This window comes from Mytilus edulis, chromosome 3 (genome assembly GCF_963676685.1).
Source record: "Mytilus edulis chromosome 3, xbMytEdul2.2, whole genome shotgun sequence".
NCBI lineage: Eukaryota > Metazoa > Mollusca > Bivalvia > Mytilida > Mytilidae > Mytilus > Mytilus edulis.
In genome coordinates, this window is record NC_092346.1 from 30,048,284 (window position 1) to 30,065,753 (window position 17,470).

The 17,470-nt window shown below is 30.9% G+C and overlaps 2 protein-coding genes across 2 annotated transcripts in view; both read left to right on the forward strand.

Moving 5' to 3' along the window:
* The window catches only part of LOC139515159 (protein O-mannosyl-transferase TMEM260-like), a 43,837-nt gene that overhangs the window by 2,216 nt on the left and 24,151 nt on the right, over positions 1–17,470 (forward strand). The window contains exons 3-16 of the mRNA XM_071304722.1: positions 1,528–1,643; positions 2,094–2,125; positions 2,495–2,646; positions 3,446–3,620; positions 4,365–4,478; positions 5,395–5,574; positions 6,879–6,919; positions 7,861–7,944; positions 8,873–8,990; positions 9,192–9,265; positions 14,049–14,130; positions 15,028–15,158; positions 16,101–16,155; positions 16,835–16,986. Of these exons, the coding sequence (XP_071160823.1) occupies positions 1,528–1,643; positions 2,094–2,125; positions 2,495–2,646; positions 3,446–3,620; positions 4,365–4,478; positions 5,395–5,574; positions 6,879–6,919; positions 7,861–7,944; positions 8,873–8,990; positions 9,192–9,265; positions 14,049–14,130; positions 15,028–15,158; positions 16,101–16,155; positions 16,835–16,986 (1,506 nt within the window). The remainder of the gene's footprint in view (positions 1–1,527; positions 1,644–2,093; positions 2,126–2,494; positions 2,647–3,445; positions 3,621–4,364; positions 4,479–5,394; positions 5,575–6,878; positions 6,920–7,860; positions 7,945–8,872; positions 8,991–9,191; positions 9,266–14,048; positions 14,131–15,027; positions 15,159–16,100; positions 16,156–16,834; positions 16,987–17,470) is intronic.
* On the forward strand, positions 10,121–12,390 carry LOC139516165 (uncharacterized). Its single transcript, XM_071306065.1, has 2 exons — positions 10,121–10,529; positions 11,149–12,390. The coding sequence occupies exons 1-2, from the start codon at positions 10,217–10,219 to the stop codon at positions 12,306–12,308; spliced, it is 1,473 nt and encodes a 490-aa protein (XP_071162166.1). The 5' UTR covers positions 10,121–10,216; the 3' UTR covers positions 12,309–12,390.

The window sequence follows — 17,470 nt, forward strand, 5'->3', positions numbered from 1 at the left end:
TTTGACCCGTCCGTCCGTCAGTCCGTCAGTCCTGTTTCTTGTCATCGCAACTCCTCTCAAACCACACAACAGAATTTCACGAAACCTTTTCAGATAATAAGGACATACTATGTAGTTGTGCATATCGACGGAAAATTGCGATTCAATTTTTTTTCTAGGAGTTACGCCCCTTTGAACTTATTTACTTTAATGTATTACTGCAACAGTTTGTCATCGCAACTCCTCTCAAACCACACAACAGAATTTCACGAAACCTTTTCAGATAATAAGGACATACTATGTAGTTGTGCATATCGACGGGAAATTGCGATTCAATTTTTTTTCTAGGAGTTATGCCCCTTTGAACTTATTTACTTTAATGTACTACTGCAACAGTTTGTCATCGCAACTCCTCTCAAACCACACAACAGAATTTCATGAAACTTTGTAGATAATAAGGACATACTATGTAGATGTGCATATCAACAGGAAATTACGGTTCAATTTTTTCTAGGAGTTGTGCCCCTTTGAACTTATTTGCTTCAATGTACTTCTGCAACAGTTTGTCATCTCAACTCCTCTGAAAACACACAACAGAATTTCATGAAATTTTGTAGATAATAAGGACATACTATGTATATTGACAGGAAATTATTATTCAATATTTTTTCTTATACTTATTTAATTTCTCCAATGACAATGTGGGGACGTGGGGTATGTGAGCGTGCTCACTAAGGTTCTTTAATGTTTATCATGTGTTTACCTCACATCTCATTTTTGTCTAGCCTTCGACTTTAGTCGAAAAAGCGAGACTAAACGATCCTACATTCCGTCATCGTCGGCGTCGTCCACAAATATTCACTCTGTGGTTAAAGTTTTTGAAATTTTAATAACCTTCATAACCTATACTGGATTTCTACCAAACTTGGACAGAAGCTTGTTTATGATCATAAGATAGTATCCAGAAGTAAATTTTGTAAAAAGATAACTTCGTTTTTTCTGTATTTTACTTTTAAATGGACTTGGATTTTCTTCCAGTTAACATTACATACAGTCTGCAGTTAAAGTTTTCAAAACATTTATTAGATTCATTAACTATCCTAAATTTTTACCAAACTTGGACAGAAGCTTCTTACAATCATAAGATAGTATTTTATTGATTTTTTTCCTCAATTTTGTTGAGCCTGCGATTTACAGCAAAAGTAGGTGAGCGGAACCCTTACAAATTTTATTCATGAATATTCAGATGTATACAAGATTCATAATAAAATATTGGATAATATGTTGATTGCAGATTATGTATTTTCATATAACTTGCGAGTCATCAAAAGTTACATTGTAACTGAAAGGAAGTATAAATTATCAATGCAGCTCTGATAAATCTTTTATTGAAATATGCATGATTATAATAATAACGTGTATTGTTAATCTAAATCCAATAGCATTTCTACATCAATTAACATGATTTATGAAAACTATTCCTTTTTAAATTTTAATCTAGTCACATTTTTTTTACACTAACTATAATCTTTTCATTTATCTTTACAGATGTAAAATCAGCCATTCGCAGAACTATGATTCTGAATTGTCGTTAGCTTTGGGTGTACTGACCACAGGATTATATGTTGCTACCTTATATCCATCAGTGCCAGGGGGAGATTCAGGTTTGATTTTACATAGCTAAATAGTACTGTTAATTAAAAAAATCATGTTTTTACAATTGCGAAAAAAAATCAACTCTATCTTTACTGATATCATAAAGTTCTTTTTAATTTTATTTGAACTCCATCTAGTAAAATGTTATTGTAGTGGCTTTCTCCCAAACTGTCTGATAAAAAAATGTCAAAAGTCTATCTACAGAGGTTTATTACCTATACAAAACACACATACTTCTGCCAAATGATGTTGTAATTATCTCCGTTGGTATTTGCTGTTTGTTTAATGAAAATTGGTCTGGAAAATATTTTCTTTTTTTGAATAAATTTTTAGATGAATTTGATTTTTTTTCTACCTGAGATGCATTTCATTATTTTCATTTTTTTTTATTCAGCATCCACCTGTATTTCATAATGATTAATTTTGTCTTGTTAGTCAGTTTGATTTTGTATTTTCAGGGGAGCTTATTGCAGCTGCATATGAACTTGGAGTAAGTTTGAATAAAGTGTAGATTGCAATATTGTCAAGAAAACTATTAATATTTAAAATATTTTTAGATATATTTTACTTCAACTTCATGAATATTTTTTTTTTATGTGAGATATTTGCTTTTGTTCATAAAATGCAAACAATACATTGACAAACTTACAAAATTTTTAAGAGAAGTTAACTTCAATTTTTGATTTCTAGATCATGCTCTTGAGTAATCAGAAAATATGATAATATTTTATCGCCTCATCTTTCACTATATCTTATCCTAAGCTATGAAAGCAGTCTTTTAGAGGTATATATGATAAGAAAGAGTATTAAAGTTGTTTTGAAATTTTATGACTACTTTTCAGTTTCTGACTTTTTTAAGGTGGCCCATCCTCCTGGATACCCATTATTTACTCTACTTGCCAACTGTGTAATAAGACTGGTACCCTTTGAGAGCATAGCATGGAGAGTAAATTTACTAACAGCTGTATGTGGTGGAATGGCTGCAGCATTTTTATCCAAATTAGTTATTAGGTATTATTAAAATTAATTATTACACAATTCTTAAAGCAATTACAAGCTTTGGATGCCAATAATGCAATATAGCAATACATGTATCTAGTTTTGGATACCAATTATGCAATATGGCATTACCAAGTTTTGGATGCCAATTTTCATTTGTTGGTTCTGTGTCAGGATAAAATAAAAGAATTTGGTTTCATTGCCCATGATAGACATTAATGATATAAAATCATATAAAGTCACATAGTTTTATTATTAAAAAGTGTAATCACAAAAATACTGATCTCCAATAAAAATTCAAAACGGAAAGTCCCTAATCAAATGGCAAAATCCAAAGCTCAAACACATCAAACGAAAGGACAACAATTATCTTATTCCTCACTTGGTACAGGCATTTTCTTGTGTAGAAAATGGTGGATTGAACCTGGTTTTATTGCTAGCTATAAGGTAAACTTCTCACTTGTAATGAAAAGGATGTGCTAACAAAACAATATAATATGCTAATATGATGTGCTTGTAAACAATAGCATTATAAAATTCTCAATATATCTATACTTAGCGCAGAATCAGAGATGAAAATATTAATGGCTTTCACAATTTAACTGTTGTCTCAATCCAAATCATGTATTATCACTTATTTGCCAACAATTTGTCGATTTTGCTGTGATAAAATTAAAACTGCTGTTGTTTAGGATGAAATTTGAATAAAGCCAAACAGGCCATTTAAAAATTTCCAACTGTCTTGCATGAACTAGTTCATATATATATATGTTTACCATCTTTTCTAAATTTATACATCATATCTATTAAGATTAACAGGCAAACTGTCTTGTGGTGCATTTGCAGTAGGACTTTGGTGTTGGTGCAAATTAACATGGACCTGGTCAATAACATCAGAGGTCTTTTCACTAAATAATCTGTTTATCACGATTATCATGAAGCTGTCTGTCGATTTTAACTATTCTGCTGGTGAAATGAAGCAAAAAGTAAGTTTTTATAATAGACCAATTTGAAATCAATTTTAAGTGTGATGTTTAAACAATGGTTTTTGGATTTTTCCAGAGCAAGTTAGCTATTGTTTTTATACAAATATATTGTGGATTCATTTATTTTTGTGGGTACCAATTTTTTGTGGATTGCGGAAAACTTCCCTTTTCGTGGATATGTGATTTCATGGTTTTGCCATATTCTGCATACAACCTTATGGTAAATTTGTTCTTCCTTGAATATTTTAATTCATGGTTTACCTGCATCCACGAAAAAAACAAGAAAATTGGTATCCAATGAATATTAATGAATCCACAGTAATTGCTTTCTAAGCAGCATGCATTTATGCTGTCATTTCAATAAGAACAAACATTTCTGTATTGAAAAATTCAGTTCTGAAAAAAAGAAAGCAGTATATAACAAGTGTCAGTAAAGATGTTTCACAAGCTACAGGTTGGATCAGTAAAATTTTCTATGCAATACATTTTAAAAGCATGAATTAAAAAAAATCTGCAAAAAGTCATGAAAGTTAAGTTATTACTTAGTTCATCGTACATAAAAAGGGATGATAGTAATTACCAAAATACTGCACAGTGCAATAGACCATTGCCAACTTCCAACATGTCGCCTTTCAAAACAAAAGATTGTGTTACTAAAAAAGATTTTTGAACTTTTGTTATTTAAGATTTATTTCCCTTGAATAACAAAATGGTTGATTTATGAAATTGCTTGATCTGTTTCAGATTTCTTTATTTGGAGCATTGATGTGTGGTTTATCACTGTGCAATCAACATACAATTGTGGTTTATAATATGATACTTATTTTATGGGTGCTGTTAGAATTAAAACATAATCAGGTAGGCATTTAAAATTGTCTTTTTTCTAGTTTAATACTTTGCTAATTCTTATTTAAGATAAATACATTCCCATTTTACTCATAGTGAAATTTTTGATTAAAGTAGATTGTTGTTGAGTTATTTGCTGCAAATAAATTCCTTTTGTGACATTTTTTTTGGGGATATGCTGTGAATAATAGAAAAAAATACACTTTTAATATTCATAGATATAAGAAGATGTGGTATGTGAACCAATGAGACAACTATCCATCCAAGTCACAATTTATAAAGATAACCATTATCGGCCAAAGTACAGTCTTGAACAGGGAGCCTTGGCTCACACCGAACAGCAAGCTATAAAGGGTTCCAAACATTACTAGTGTAAAACCATTCAAACGGGAAAACCAATGGTCTAATTAATCTATAAAAAAAAACGAGAAACATTTATGGACACATCAACAAACAACAAGCACTGACCATCAGATTCCTGACTTAGGACAGGTTCAACCAATTGCACTTGTCTAAATTATCATACACATTATATCAAGTTTTACTGAAGGACAAAGAAAGTAAGGGATTACTTTAGGACATTATGGAAATCATCCCACAGTTTAATTTTTTACTATTTTCCTATTGCAAACGTTAATAAACATTTCAAAATACTGTAAATTCAGAAATTATTGTAATAGTTTAGAGGTCATCCAAAATTGCCAACCATTTTCCCAAGCATGCAAATCACTCATTTTTCTCAACCCTCAAAAGCATGCAATAAAATTGTTGATGATTTTACCCCCCCTCAACATGATTGGTTTTGCACACTTGATGAAAGGTTGACATTATGGATGACTCCTTGGACATAAAAAAAAAATCTGAATTAACAATATTACAAAGTTAAAAGTTAAAATAATCAAATTAATTTTTATTTTATGTATTTCAGCTGCTGTCGGTCACATTTTTAATAAAACTAGGATTAACATTTGCACTTGGTCTTCTACCATACATTTACTTACCTTTGTCTGCATATTACAACCAAGCCAGATGGACATGGGGTGATCAAAGGACAATTTCTGGATTTCTAAAGCATCTTCTACGCAAAGAATATGGAACTTTTGATTTGGTTTGTGTACTTTACTGTTAACAATTGAATTGATGTGTTTTATACACTATTCTTTTCCTAATGGTACATATGTTTTGATCTTTCCTTCAATTGATAAGAAAGAATTTTGAATAGATTAAATATTTCTTAAATATTCCATAAGTTCTGTTTTAAATTTCTGGTTCTAACTGCTTTTTCTAGTGTGTAAATTGCATACATTATATATAAAAAAAGAAGATGTGGTACGATTGCCAGTGAGACAACTCTCACAAGAAACCAAATGACACAGAAATTAACAACTATAGGTCACAGTACGGCTTTCAACAATGAGCAAAGCCCATACCTCATAGCCGCTGGGTCAATTGTTTTTTTCGTCACCTATTTCGCTAAAACAACATATTTTTCACCATTTTATTATTCTTTTCACCAAGTAACACAAATATATTTTCTTTTAAAATTTTCCTTTTTTTTCCAGCCCCACCCCCTAAATTAGAAGTGGTTTTTAAAACAAAATAAATCATTTTATCACTTGAAATTGATACCTCGAGTAAGGTGTAGTCATTACATTGAAAGGTTACTCTTATGCCAACCTTTTGAATAGATTTCTTCATAACAACAGTTTTCTTTTCTAGACCATTGTAAATAAGTAAAACTATGCTTGAAACACGTGTGTCACTGAAATGACTTTTGAAGTACCATCTCAAATCAATTATCTATATCAAAGTCATATGATAAAAGTTTTAAATAAGAGACCTTTCTTGCTTTTGAACATTTTTCGTCATAACAACAGTTTTCTTTTCTAGAATATCATTAAAAGAAGGAGAGGAAGCGTCAAAATTTTGCTTCAAACATGTGCGTCGCAAAGTGGTTCATAAATCCCTTTTGTGAAATGTGACAGACGCCATTTAACCATCATTTTGTCATATTATACAATCAAAACCTTAATTAGTCCTTTGAAGTCGATAGCTATAAATACAATAAGCTGACTATTGATTTTCTGTCAAAATCTTAACGTTTTCAAGGTGAATTCATAGTATTGTCTGATCGGTTAAAGTCCAAAAAAAAAACTAAAAAAGTAAATAAACATGATGGCTGAAAATAAATTGTTATTTATATTTCTTTCGCCAATTTCTTTTGCCAATGACAAATTTTAATCGCCACAATTATTATTTTTTCGCAAATTGTGAGAATGTCAACCACCAGTTGAAACCTTGTCTATAAATGACAAAAGTAAAACAATTTAAACAAGAAAACTGACGGCCTAATATATGTAAAAAAAAGTTTGTTTCAGTCTGTTGATGAATCATGTCTTTTTATTTATCTAGGGTAAAGACGGGGTTCAACAAGGATTGTTTCAGTCTTTACAGTAAGTTGTGAAGTTAAATTAATATTTAAGGAGAAAAGTGTGTAGAACATCATCTTTTCACTACCTTTGCAAGGAAGCCACACAATCTTTGAAAATGTAGATGTTGAAATCATAGGCTTTTGATTTATAATACTTTATCTTAATTTAATTTCTTGTGTACTGTAAGGCTATGTTAGTAAAGGGTTTGTAAATAATTTTATCACAAAAGAAAGTGTTTGAATTTGGAATATTTTTTCAAATCTATGATCAATTACAATTGAGTTTTAGGAATTAAAACTCAGTAGATAACATAGAATTCATAAACCACAGTAAGTATGAATACAAGGCACCAGATGCAGAGAGAACAAATGTAATGACAAAACACAAAAAAAAACCATCTAGAAGTCAGTTTACGGTTCTATAGCAGTGGACAAGTATCCAGAATTTATGTCAATATAAAAAAGAAGGTGTGTATGATTGCCAAAGAGAAACTGTCTACAAGAGACAAAATGACACAGAAACAGAAATTAACAACTGTAGGTCACTGTACAGCCTTCAACAGTGAGCAATTATTTGCCACAAATCTAGGCAAATTGAATATTCTAGGTAAGAAGTCAGTTTCAATATTCTTTGGAATTATACTTTGATGTCATTGGATGCCTGAAATTGTCATTCAAACAGGGTATCAGGAAAAAAGAAAAAAAAAAGCTCTCATTATTGTTGAATAACTGGTTGGGTTTTCTTTGATATTCGTGTCATACCAATTTTGTGGTCTTTGTAGAATTTACACTCGACAATATACAAATTTAAGATAGTTTGATCGTGTTGATAGGAGCATATGATGAAATTATCAAAGATAATTTAAATTTTTCTCAAACCACAAAAAATGAGACCAACATGAAAAAATTATCGACAGTAATCTTTTAATTTCATATAAGTTAATTAAATTTATTGTGTTTCAGATTGTTCATGTTTCATCTGGTCAGTGAAATGACTGTTATAGTATTAATATTATTTTGTTTTGGAATGACACAGGCTATTTATAGGTAAGGACATTTTCTGATGCTAACATTATAATTTATAGTGTTTTCTTACCTGAAGACTTCTCAATAAATACATTATATTAAGGTACACTACAGGGAGAACACTTGTAAAGATAGTTATTCTGTATTAAAAGAAATAATGATTAAAGAGTTTCTGGAAAAAAAGAGCAAAAAAATTATAATATGCAGATACAGACATGTCATTGAGTTTACATGTACTGAAAAGAGATTTCCTGAAATCTTTATAAAAGATGTTTTCATATTCTAAGCTATCAGCGAAAGAAAATAAATGAACTTTGTATTGGAATTGTTGTAAAAAAAAAGGCTTGCTTTTATGTGTGTAAATTGCTGTACATGTGATTATCAATGAATTTGTAAGAAATTTATAATGTTAGTTGTTACATTTTGGATATTTTTATCTTCATTATATATTTAAGGGATGACTGTAATATTTTTTCTGTCTATGAAGAAATGACTTAAAAAATTTTGTGCATACTGAATAACCTGCGTAGCGGGTTACTTAACAGTGTGCACCACATTTTTCATATGTAAATATATATTGAAGATGAAAATATCCAAAATATTACAGTCATTTCTTATAATTTAATTCTAAATTCCATTTTAAACCGTAGAAAACCATGAAAAAACGTTAATGAGGCACGATCACATGACTAAATTATGTCTAAAGGCTCATAACAAAATAATGTAAGCCAATCAGAAGACGCGTTACATCCAAAATTAAATAATATATATACATATTTATAACAAAATCATAGTAAATCCAAAAGATAAGGGGTATTGCTGTTAAAAAATAACCATCCAATATAGTGTAAAATTAACTGATTTTTTTTATTGTTAAACTCATGTTTTTGTAGATCTGAACAAAAATTAAAAAACTGAAACTTCTACCATATTAATTTGTATTTTTCAGATTTGTATATAAGAAACATCGGCTTTATTTTATATTTGCATTGATGATGTTAGTGTATACAGTATTTTTCTCATGGAGAGCCAATCTAGATGTGAACAATCCTCTGATGTATGGTGTGGTAAGTGTTCAAGATAGATACATTGATCAGCAGTGCTTCAAATAGTTTTTGGCACAGACTGGGTAACTATATAAAGATAAAGAAATCAATAGGATAAATAATAGAAAATATACTTATTCATCAGTAACTTATATAAAGTTAAGAAATTTTTTTGCCAACCTAAAATCTTTTTGACAGAACAATTTTTCATATGTATTCTAGGTTGAAAGGTTTTGGATGCAGAGTGATATAGTTGTCATTGTGATTTCTGCTCTTGGTTTTAATTTCATTGTAAGGTAAGTCTTTTTGTTGTTAATATATCATTTTGGGGGAAATAGATCATTGATAATTTAGATTTGTCCCAGATCTGCTGTAAAAATGAATGATGAGGATTTTACTTTGAATAAATGAGTCCACCACTGATATAAAATCTTACTAAAAATCTCACTGATTTGTGATTTTGTATAAAAACTAGCTTTGTATAACAAACATTTATTTATTGCCATATTTTGTTTTGCATTATTGAGGTATGTTTCCAGAGTTAGTGCCCTTTAATATTTTTATAAAAAAGTTGATAGTTAAGTGCCAGTCTTTGTAAGAATTAGGCAATTTTGGTAAAAATCAAAACATGATCAGGAAAAACCCAACGAGCTAATCATTCTATTTAATACTAACCATCATCCTGAGTTAAAAATTAATGTTTTTTTGTTTGTGTGTGTCTGGTAATATCAATTCTAATATGACGTGCTTCTTTTGCTTTGTAAAGAAACCATACTTTATTATCCAATAAAATTAGTTTGCACATGCGTATATTGACTACGGTAGAAAAATGAATTTTATCAAAATTGGTATGCATTTAATGTATTCCATTAACTTAAAACACTTTCAAATTCTAAAATGATACACATTGTGTTACTAATACTTTCACAATGACAACAATGTGTTACAATTCGAAATTGAACTATTTGACCTAGATACCGCAACGTCCATGTTGGCTGTTCCAACTTCAAAACCCCTCCCTCTTAAAACACGTTTCATCGTCTGCTTGTTTACAAAACAAAATGGAGTATGCGAGAACAATCCCGTTAAAAATTGGACTTAAGGTAGAACACAAAGGACAGAACTACATAACAATTGACTATTTCAATCAGAAACAATCTGTTCTACAATACATAATAAGGAATATTTCATCAGGTCAAACAAAATGTGTATTTAGACATGAAATATGTGATGCATCAGTTACGTCAATGTTTGCCAGACTAACTGATGCCACAATATACCAGTTCGAGCAAGAGAGCTCACAATCAGATGATGAGCTTTCAAATTTTGATGAAGGAGTTTCTGAACCTGTAGAAGAACCACAACCAAGGTTAGAACCAGAACAAGCTTTAGAACCAGAAAAAGCTTTAGAACCAGAACTAGCTTTAGACCCGGAACCACCCCTAAAGAAACCAAGGTTCAAAGAAATGCCAAGCAGAGAGCACATAGATATAATGGCTCAGGCCAGAGTAGAAGAGACAACTAAGCAACAAACTGATTGGGGAGTGCGCCTTTTCAGAGGTAAATAAACTGACTCACATCACAACAATTAACTATCATTGCATATACATGTAATTATTATTATGATTTTTCCTGCTATTATGACTACATTGTGTCCTCACTTTTCCTGTTGCAAAGGCATATATATATATAATAATTTCATTGAAACATATAATCTAACGATAAAATATAAAATAAATTATAGCCTAAATAGGTTATGAGTATTACTGTCGTACTGAAATGACAAAATTGTTTCATATTTATGATAAAATAGATTAACCCTAGCAGGGAATCGAACCCCATTCTCCTATAAAAAAATAGGCGTAATTACAAATATACCACCAAGGTTTTCAATCCATTTACAAATGCAACAAGATTGTCACTCAGTTTGAATTTTAATCATCATTAGAAAAACAAAATTTATCAGCAAAAAATGTATGCATTTCGTGTGACGTACATGTACATGTATGATGAACTGTGAGTCGCAACAAGACTATTTACAAAAATTAAATCATTCAACCAATAAAATAAAAAATAAAGGCCTTAAAACATCATATTTGGACATATATACTTCTAAATTTGCATTTATTATAAAGGTGAATATTATTTAAACTTGATAAAATATAAATTTGAATTTCAGGATGGTTGACAGAAAACCAATACAGTGACAAGTTTGAGGAACTTGAAAGCTCCATATTAAATGAGAGATTATGCTTTTTCTATCCAAGCCTGCAAACAAAAAAAGGAACAGATTACTCTAAATCACCATTAGTTGGAATACGTGCAGCAATATCCCGTCATCTCACATCTCCACCATACAACCGTAATGTTAATTTAATGAAAGATAATGCCTTCATGACATCAAATCATGCATTAACGGGAATGATAAAAACCCTAAAGAGAGCAGGCAAAGATGTTACGGTACACAAAAAACCTGTAGCTGAAGGAGACATACAGCGTTTATATTCAAGTGGGGTTTTCAACACAGATTCACCAGCAACACTACAAAACAAAGTATTCTGGGACTTAATGTTGAATTTTGGAAGACAAGGCCAGGAAGGGTTAAATAGTTTGACAAAGTCATCTTTTGGTAAGTTCAAGGATGACAGGGACCATACATATTATAAAATGACATACAATGAGGCAAATAAAACTCACCATGGCGTTGATTCCCATGAAAACCATCAAGAGGTGCGTATGTATGAAAAATCAGGAGATGAAAACTGTCCAGTGTCAAGTTTTGATTTTTATGTATCTAAATTGAGTCCTAAATGTAATGCGCTGTTTCAACAGCCATTGCTTTATCCAAAACCAAATTGCTGGTATGCTAATCAAGCCATGGGAAAAAACAAATTGAGTCAAATGATGCCAAGGATTTCAAATGAAGCAGGCCTTTCCTACAGATACACCAACCATTGTATAAAAGCTACCGTTGGTACTGGGCTGAAACGCGCCGGGGTCGATGATTTAACTAACATGTCAGTTACGGGTCATAGAAACATTAAATCGTTAGAAAGTTATGTTGCTGGACCGTCAGATGCACAAAGGCGTGCCCTCTCATCAACTCTTCAGGGTGTAGCTACCGCAAGTAACAGTAATGAATCTGTGTCAAAGGGCCCCTCCTGCCAAGTCTCAAATCATGTCAGTACAATATCCAGGAATCCTCTGTCAGACATGAGTATTTTCACAAACGCTACAATAACCAAGGGAACATTTACTATAAATTTAGTTAGTAAAGACTTACCCGATTCTCCTTGCAACATGCCTAGTACGTCCACCGCCATTGACAAGTTCAACTGACTGAAAAATGCGGCCTGAAATGTGCGTGTCAGCTGAACTATTGACCTCAAAGGAAAAGACGTTGATTTATAACGTTTCTGTTATTTTGTGACTCAAACATTGTTTTATTTAATAAATTTGTTAACTTCTGTTTTAAGGTAGATGGGGTGTCTAAATTATAATCCATAGAATCTTTTAATAATTTTCCAAAATGTAGTTCATATCCTGCTTGTTTAAAAACATTAATAAAAAGAATGGGTCACCGGACTTATTTTCACACTACAGGTTGTGCAAAATTGTAAAGATTTTGTATAGATTATGCATGGAAAACCCCTTTTTCTGCCATAAAACGCAAACCACACCATAGAATTTTGAGATAAAATATGAGAAGATAGCTCCAATATTATGCTTTCAGATAAGAAAAAGAAAAAAGGGGGTCACCGGACTCGTTTTCTTGCTGCGTGTAAAAATGGGTAAATTCCTAACACATTCTATTGTAAAAGTAACACTATCTGAATTATCTGCCCTTGCATTTGAGTTGCCTCCCCTTATTTGACAAAGTTGGAAAAAAATTAATCAAACAAAAGAATTTTTATTTTTGTAAAATACAATCATAAATATGATCAAACATGGCATTTTCTATATCATAATGAAAATTCTTACACATGAATTACCTACTACTATAAAAATTTGCACATTTCATCAAAGATCAAGACCTTGTTTTCTAGTATTTCAAAATCCAAAATGGAGGAAGACACCCTATCTACCTTAATATTGAATTTTAAAATTATTACAACTCATTACTAGTTTGAACTAGTTGAATAAAAATCAACAGGGAGGTTGATGGAAGAGCCAACACACATACTGTAACCTTCAATGGCTGTTGTAGCTATCGCTCTGGCAAAAATAATCACGAATATAATGCCTACCCATGTTAAAAATACAATAAAGTATAGCTGCCATCAATTATTTCTTAAATAACTTGGTTAGAAAATTGGTTAGAATGATAGTAAATTACAGAGTTATCTCCCCTTATTTGTTAATATCTAGTGCATTTCAACCAAACTGTATCTGCTATTACCAGAACAGAAAACAAAAATGAATGTTATTTTTGTGCATAACTACATATTATGAACTAAAATCAATGTCAAATTGGGTGGGTTTTTATGCCCCACCAACGATAGTAGAGGGGCATTATGTTTTCTGGTCTGTTCCTCCGTCTGTGTGTCCGTTCGTTTCAGGTTAAATTTTTTGGTCAATGTAGTTTTTGAAGAAGTTGAAGTCCAATCAACTTGAAACTTAGTACACATGTTCCCCATGATATGATATTTCTAATTTTAATGCCAAATTATAGTTTTGACCCCAATTTCATGGTCCACTGAACATAGAAAATGATAGTGCAAAGTTCAGGTTAAAGTTTTTGGTCAAGGTAGTTTTTGATGAAGTTAAAGTTACATCAACTTGAAACTTAGTACACATGTTCCCTATGATATGGTCTTTCTAATTTTATGGCAAATTAAAGTTTTGACCCCATTTTCACGGTCCACTGAACATAGAAAATGAGTGGGGCATCCGTGTACTATGGACACATTCTTGTTTTGCTGATGTTTTCACCACTGCTTGATTCTTAGGCAGACTGGCACTTAATATTAAGGCTCCTTTCATGTCTATAGCATGAATGATTTTTTTTAGGAATATTTACTCTTTACGCTATAAGTTGCATTTATATTATTAATTGTTTGTTTTCTGATTACCTTTTAGGTATTTTGAAGATCAGTTTCCAGTACTCAGAAAATTACTCATTGATGTACTTATAGTGATAGCATTGATTGCTTTTCAACTGGTATGTTAACTACTGACAACATCTTTCATGCTATTATACACTGTATTTTTGAAAGCTTTCTTACCCTAAAAAAAATCCATTTTTGTTCTTTTGCTCATTCATTTTCAGGACTAAAATGCACCTTATTGCTGTATTGAAGTCAAACTATACATGTCATCACTGATTTTCCCATGCAATTTTGATGTCTGAACAGAAAATGTCTGTCCCATAAAAGCAAAAGAGGTTGTGTTGCATCAATATTACCAAAACATAAGTCAATCCCCAAATAACTTGAAGTGATATTGTCTTGTGAACACTTTTCTATTGAGCAACAGTCATTCTGTCTAACTTGATTCCTAATAAAAATCTCTGAATTTATTAGTGATGATAGAAATTCATTACATCTTTCTGTAATATAAATTTCATATTTTCTCATATAAGTCTATTTCTTTTTTTAACATTTTGCTGATTTTATGTAGCCAATAATTTAAATTGATGACAATGACAATGCTGATATTTAGGAAGAGGCATGCATAGCATTTGAGGTCAAGTGTAACGGTAAAAATATAGAGTGCATTTTTTAATGTCCCACCTACAAAAGTAGAGGCATTATGATTTATGGTCTGTGTGTTCTTCTGTCTGTTTGATATTAGGTTAAAGTTTTTGGTCAGGGTAGTTTATCATCTTGAACCTTATAATACATTGTAATCATGAGGTGTACTTTTAAAATCATATTGTAAATTAATTTTTTAACCCCATTAAACAGTTCACTAAACATCCAAATGTTATTGCGTGAGTGTGATATGGTTTCTTATGGCTTATAATCTTGTTACAGAAAATTAGAAAATTAGAAGAATAAATTCTGGTACTTAAAAAATATGTTGCCCTTGGAGTCAGTTTCATTATTTTGTCTTTCAGAATAGAAATTATCCCTCCTGTAATCAGAGTCAGAACACAGCAGTGTATGAGTTTGGAATGGACGTTCTCAATACAATACCAAATGGATCATTTGTTTTGTCTAAAGGAGATCTACCTTCTAATACACTCAGGTATTGCAGATTTTTGTGGGAACCAATTGTTTTAGTTGTCAGAACATAAATTGAATGTTTTTAGTTGATGAATGCTTAACTTCATTGTTTTGACAAATTTTGCATACAAGCTAGAGGATTTTTTTTTTATTTTGTAGAACCTTATACCGTACTCACAATTTATCTTTACATTGAAAATATGTATAAAAGTTTTTTTCAAGTTCAACCTTTTAAAACAAGTGCCTTATAGAATAGAAGTGATTATTTTCTTTTAATTTCATGACACAGTCATTAGATTATTGGACTTGGATGGTAAGCATAATTATTTTTTCACTGAATACTCACTACACACTTACAACCTTAGGTATTTTGTCATACCAGTTGATCAGTTTGTAGAGGTGAATCAAGCTGCAATTGGCTTAAACATTTTAAGCAATTGTTATACTTATAGGCCAAACCCTTCTATGTAAGCACTTTAATTTGTTTTTGTCTTTAGCATGCTTGAAATAGTTGCCACTAAACATTAAGCAACCAACAATCACCCAATATATTTTCAGGAAGATACACTGGTTTTTTTTATATCAATTTTTGTACAATTTAGTGGGATTGGTGGCATTTTAACATTGATATAGCAATTTTTGTATGCCTTATCTTAAGGGGCATTATCTTTTTCAGTTTGTTTGTCTGTTTCTTAGTCATCCATCTGTCCTGCTTCAGGTTAAAGGTATTTTTTTATGAATTTATAATTATATCAACTTAAAACTAAGTACATATGATCTCTCTATGTTTAAATGCCAATTAAAGTTTTGACCTCAATTTCACTATGTACTGGACAAAGAAAGTGATAGTGTGAGTAGGGCATCCTTGTATTATGGACACATTCTTTTTCCATCCCTTTGATATAGGTCAACTTCTATAGTGAGATTACTTGTAATTTTATGATTTCTTTACTATTCTTTACAGATATTTATACTTGTGTGAAAATGTAAGGCCAGATTTATTACTGTTTGATCAAGAGGTAAGCTAACCATATTTTGTTTTATTGAGCGAAATTCCAACTGAAATATGTATTTGTCATAGGAAATTGAATTAAAAGGGAATCAATAGATCTGTCAAATTAATTACTATGACGACATTTTTTTAGATAAAACATAACTATTTATTGATTTCAATATACAAATTAATATCAAATCTATCAAAATTGAAAAAAAAGTCCAGTTAACCAGTTAAGTGTTTTTGGTATTCACTATTCGGTCGTTTGACCGGTAATTCGTTGACAACAATATTATATATCAAATCTAGCGAAGATAAAGAAAGGCCCCAGTTTTTGTTGTAGAGATATATAGATAAGAATTAGAAAATAAGAAATTTTGGTTGTAAGAAAAATGTTTTAAGGGCTATATTTTTTTTGCGTCTTTTGCATGCAATTTAGAAAATCTAGAAATGTACTGACAATTATACTTTTTTGCTTTTTTTATTTGTAAGATTCTTTTACTCATTTTACTGTGTATAAAAAATAATGGCTCAATGACTAGTAAGATTTTTTCTTGTGTTGGAATGACTGTTGGCAAAACTTGGCATTTTCAAAATAAAAATGTTGTCACAAACCAACATTACAATTGCAATTCAAATCAAACAGCAACCGAACCATGTATGCATGTTGCCATTAAAAGTTGTATTTCTAATAACTGTTACAGGTTTTAACGTATGATTGGTCAGTTTCTATGATGAAGAAAGTATACCCAGATATAGTTTTCCCAGGAGATCATTTATATACACATGATGCAATAATGTCAGATGGAAGGACTGCATTCAGCTTCAAAAGATTCTTGGATGTAAACTCACAAAGGTATAAATACTTTATACACTTGTGTTCTGAATTTGTTTTAATAAAAGAATTTCAAGGAAGCAATTGCAAAGAACCCATGCTATAAGTGATCAAATAGAGAACTAAGTTAATGTTTACTTTGGATTTCATTGCAAACTTGAGGACTAGCATATTGTAGTTATATATCTTTCGTCTCTGATTTTCTACTATGATATTCCAAAGGTCCAGTCCTATTTTAAATTTTGTACTGAAATCTTAAATGCTGTAGTCTTGTATCCATTCATTGCGCATATTCCTTACAACCAGAGACCTGGGCGGTCAGCAATGACCCTTATCCTGAAAAAAATAGATCATTGTCTTGTTCTCATGCAACAATCTATGTAAACAAGGTTTACTGGCTTCAATAATCTCAATTTATCATTGTTTCCTTTAATATAACACGATTGTCCTACAGTGGACAAAATAGACATTCTTACTTAACACCTTTATAATTAAAAAAAACAAT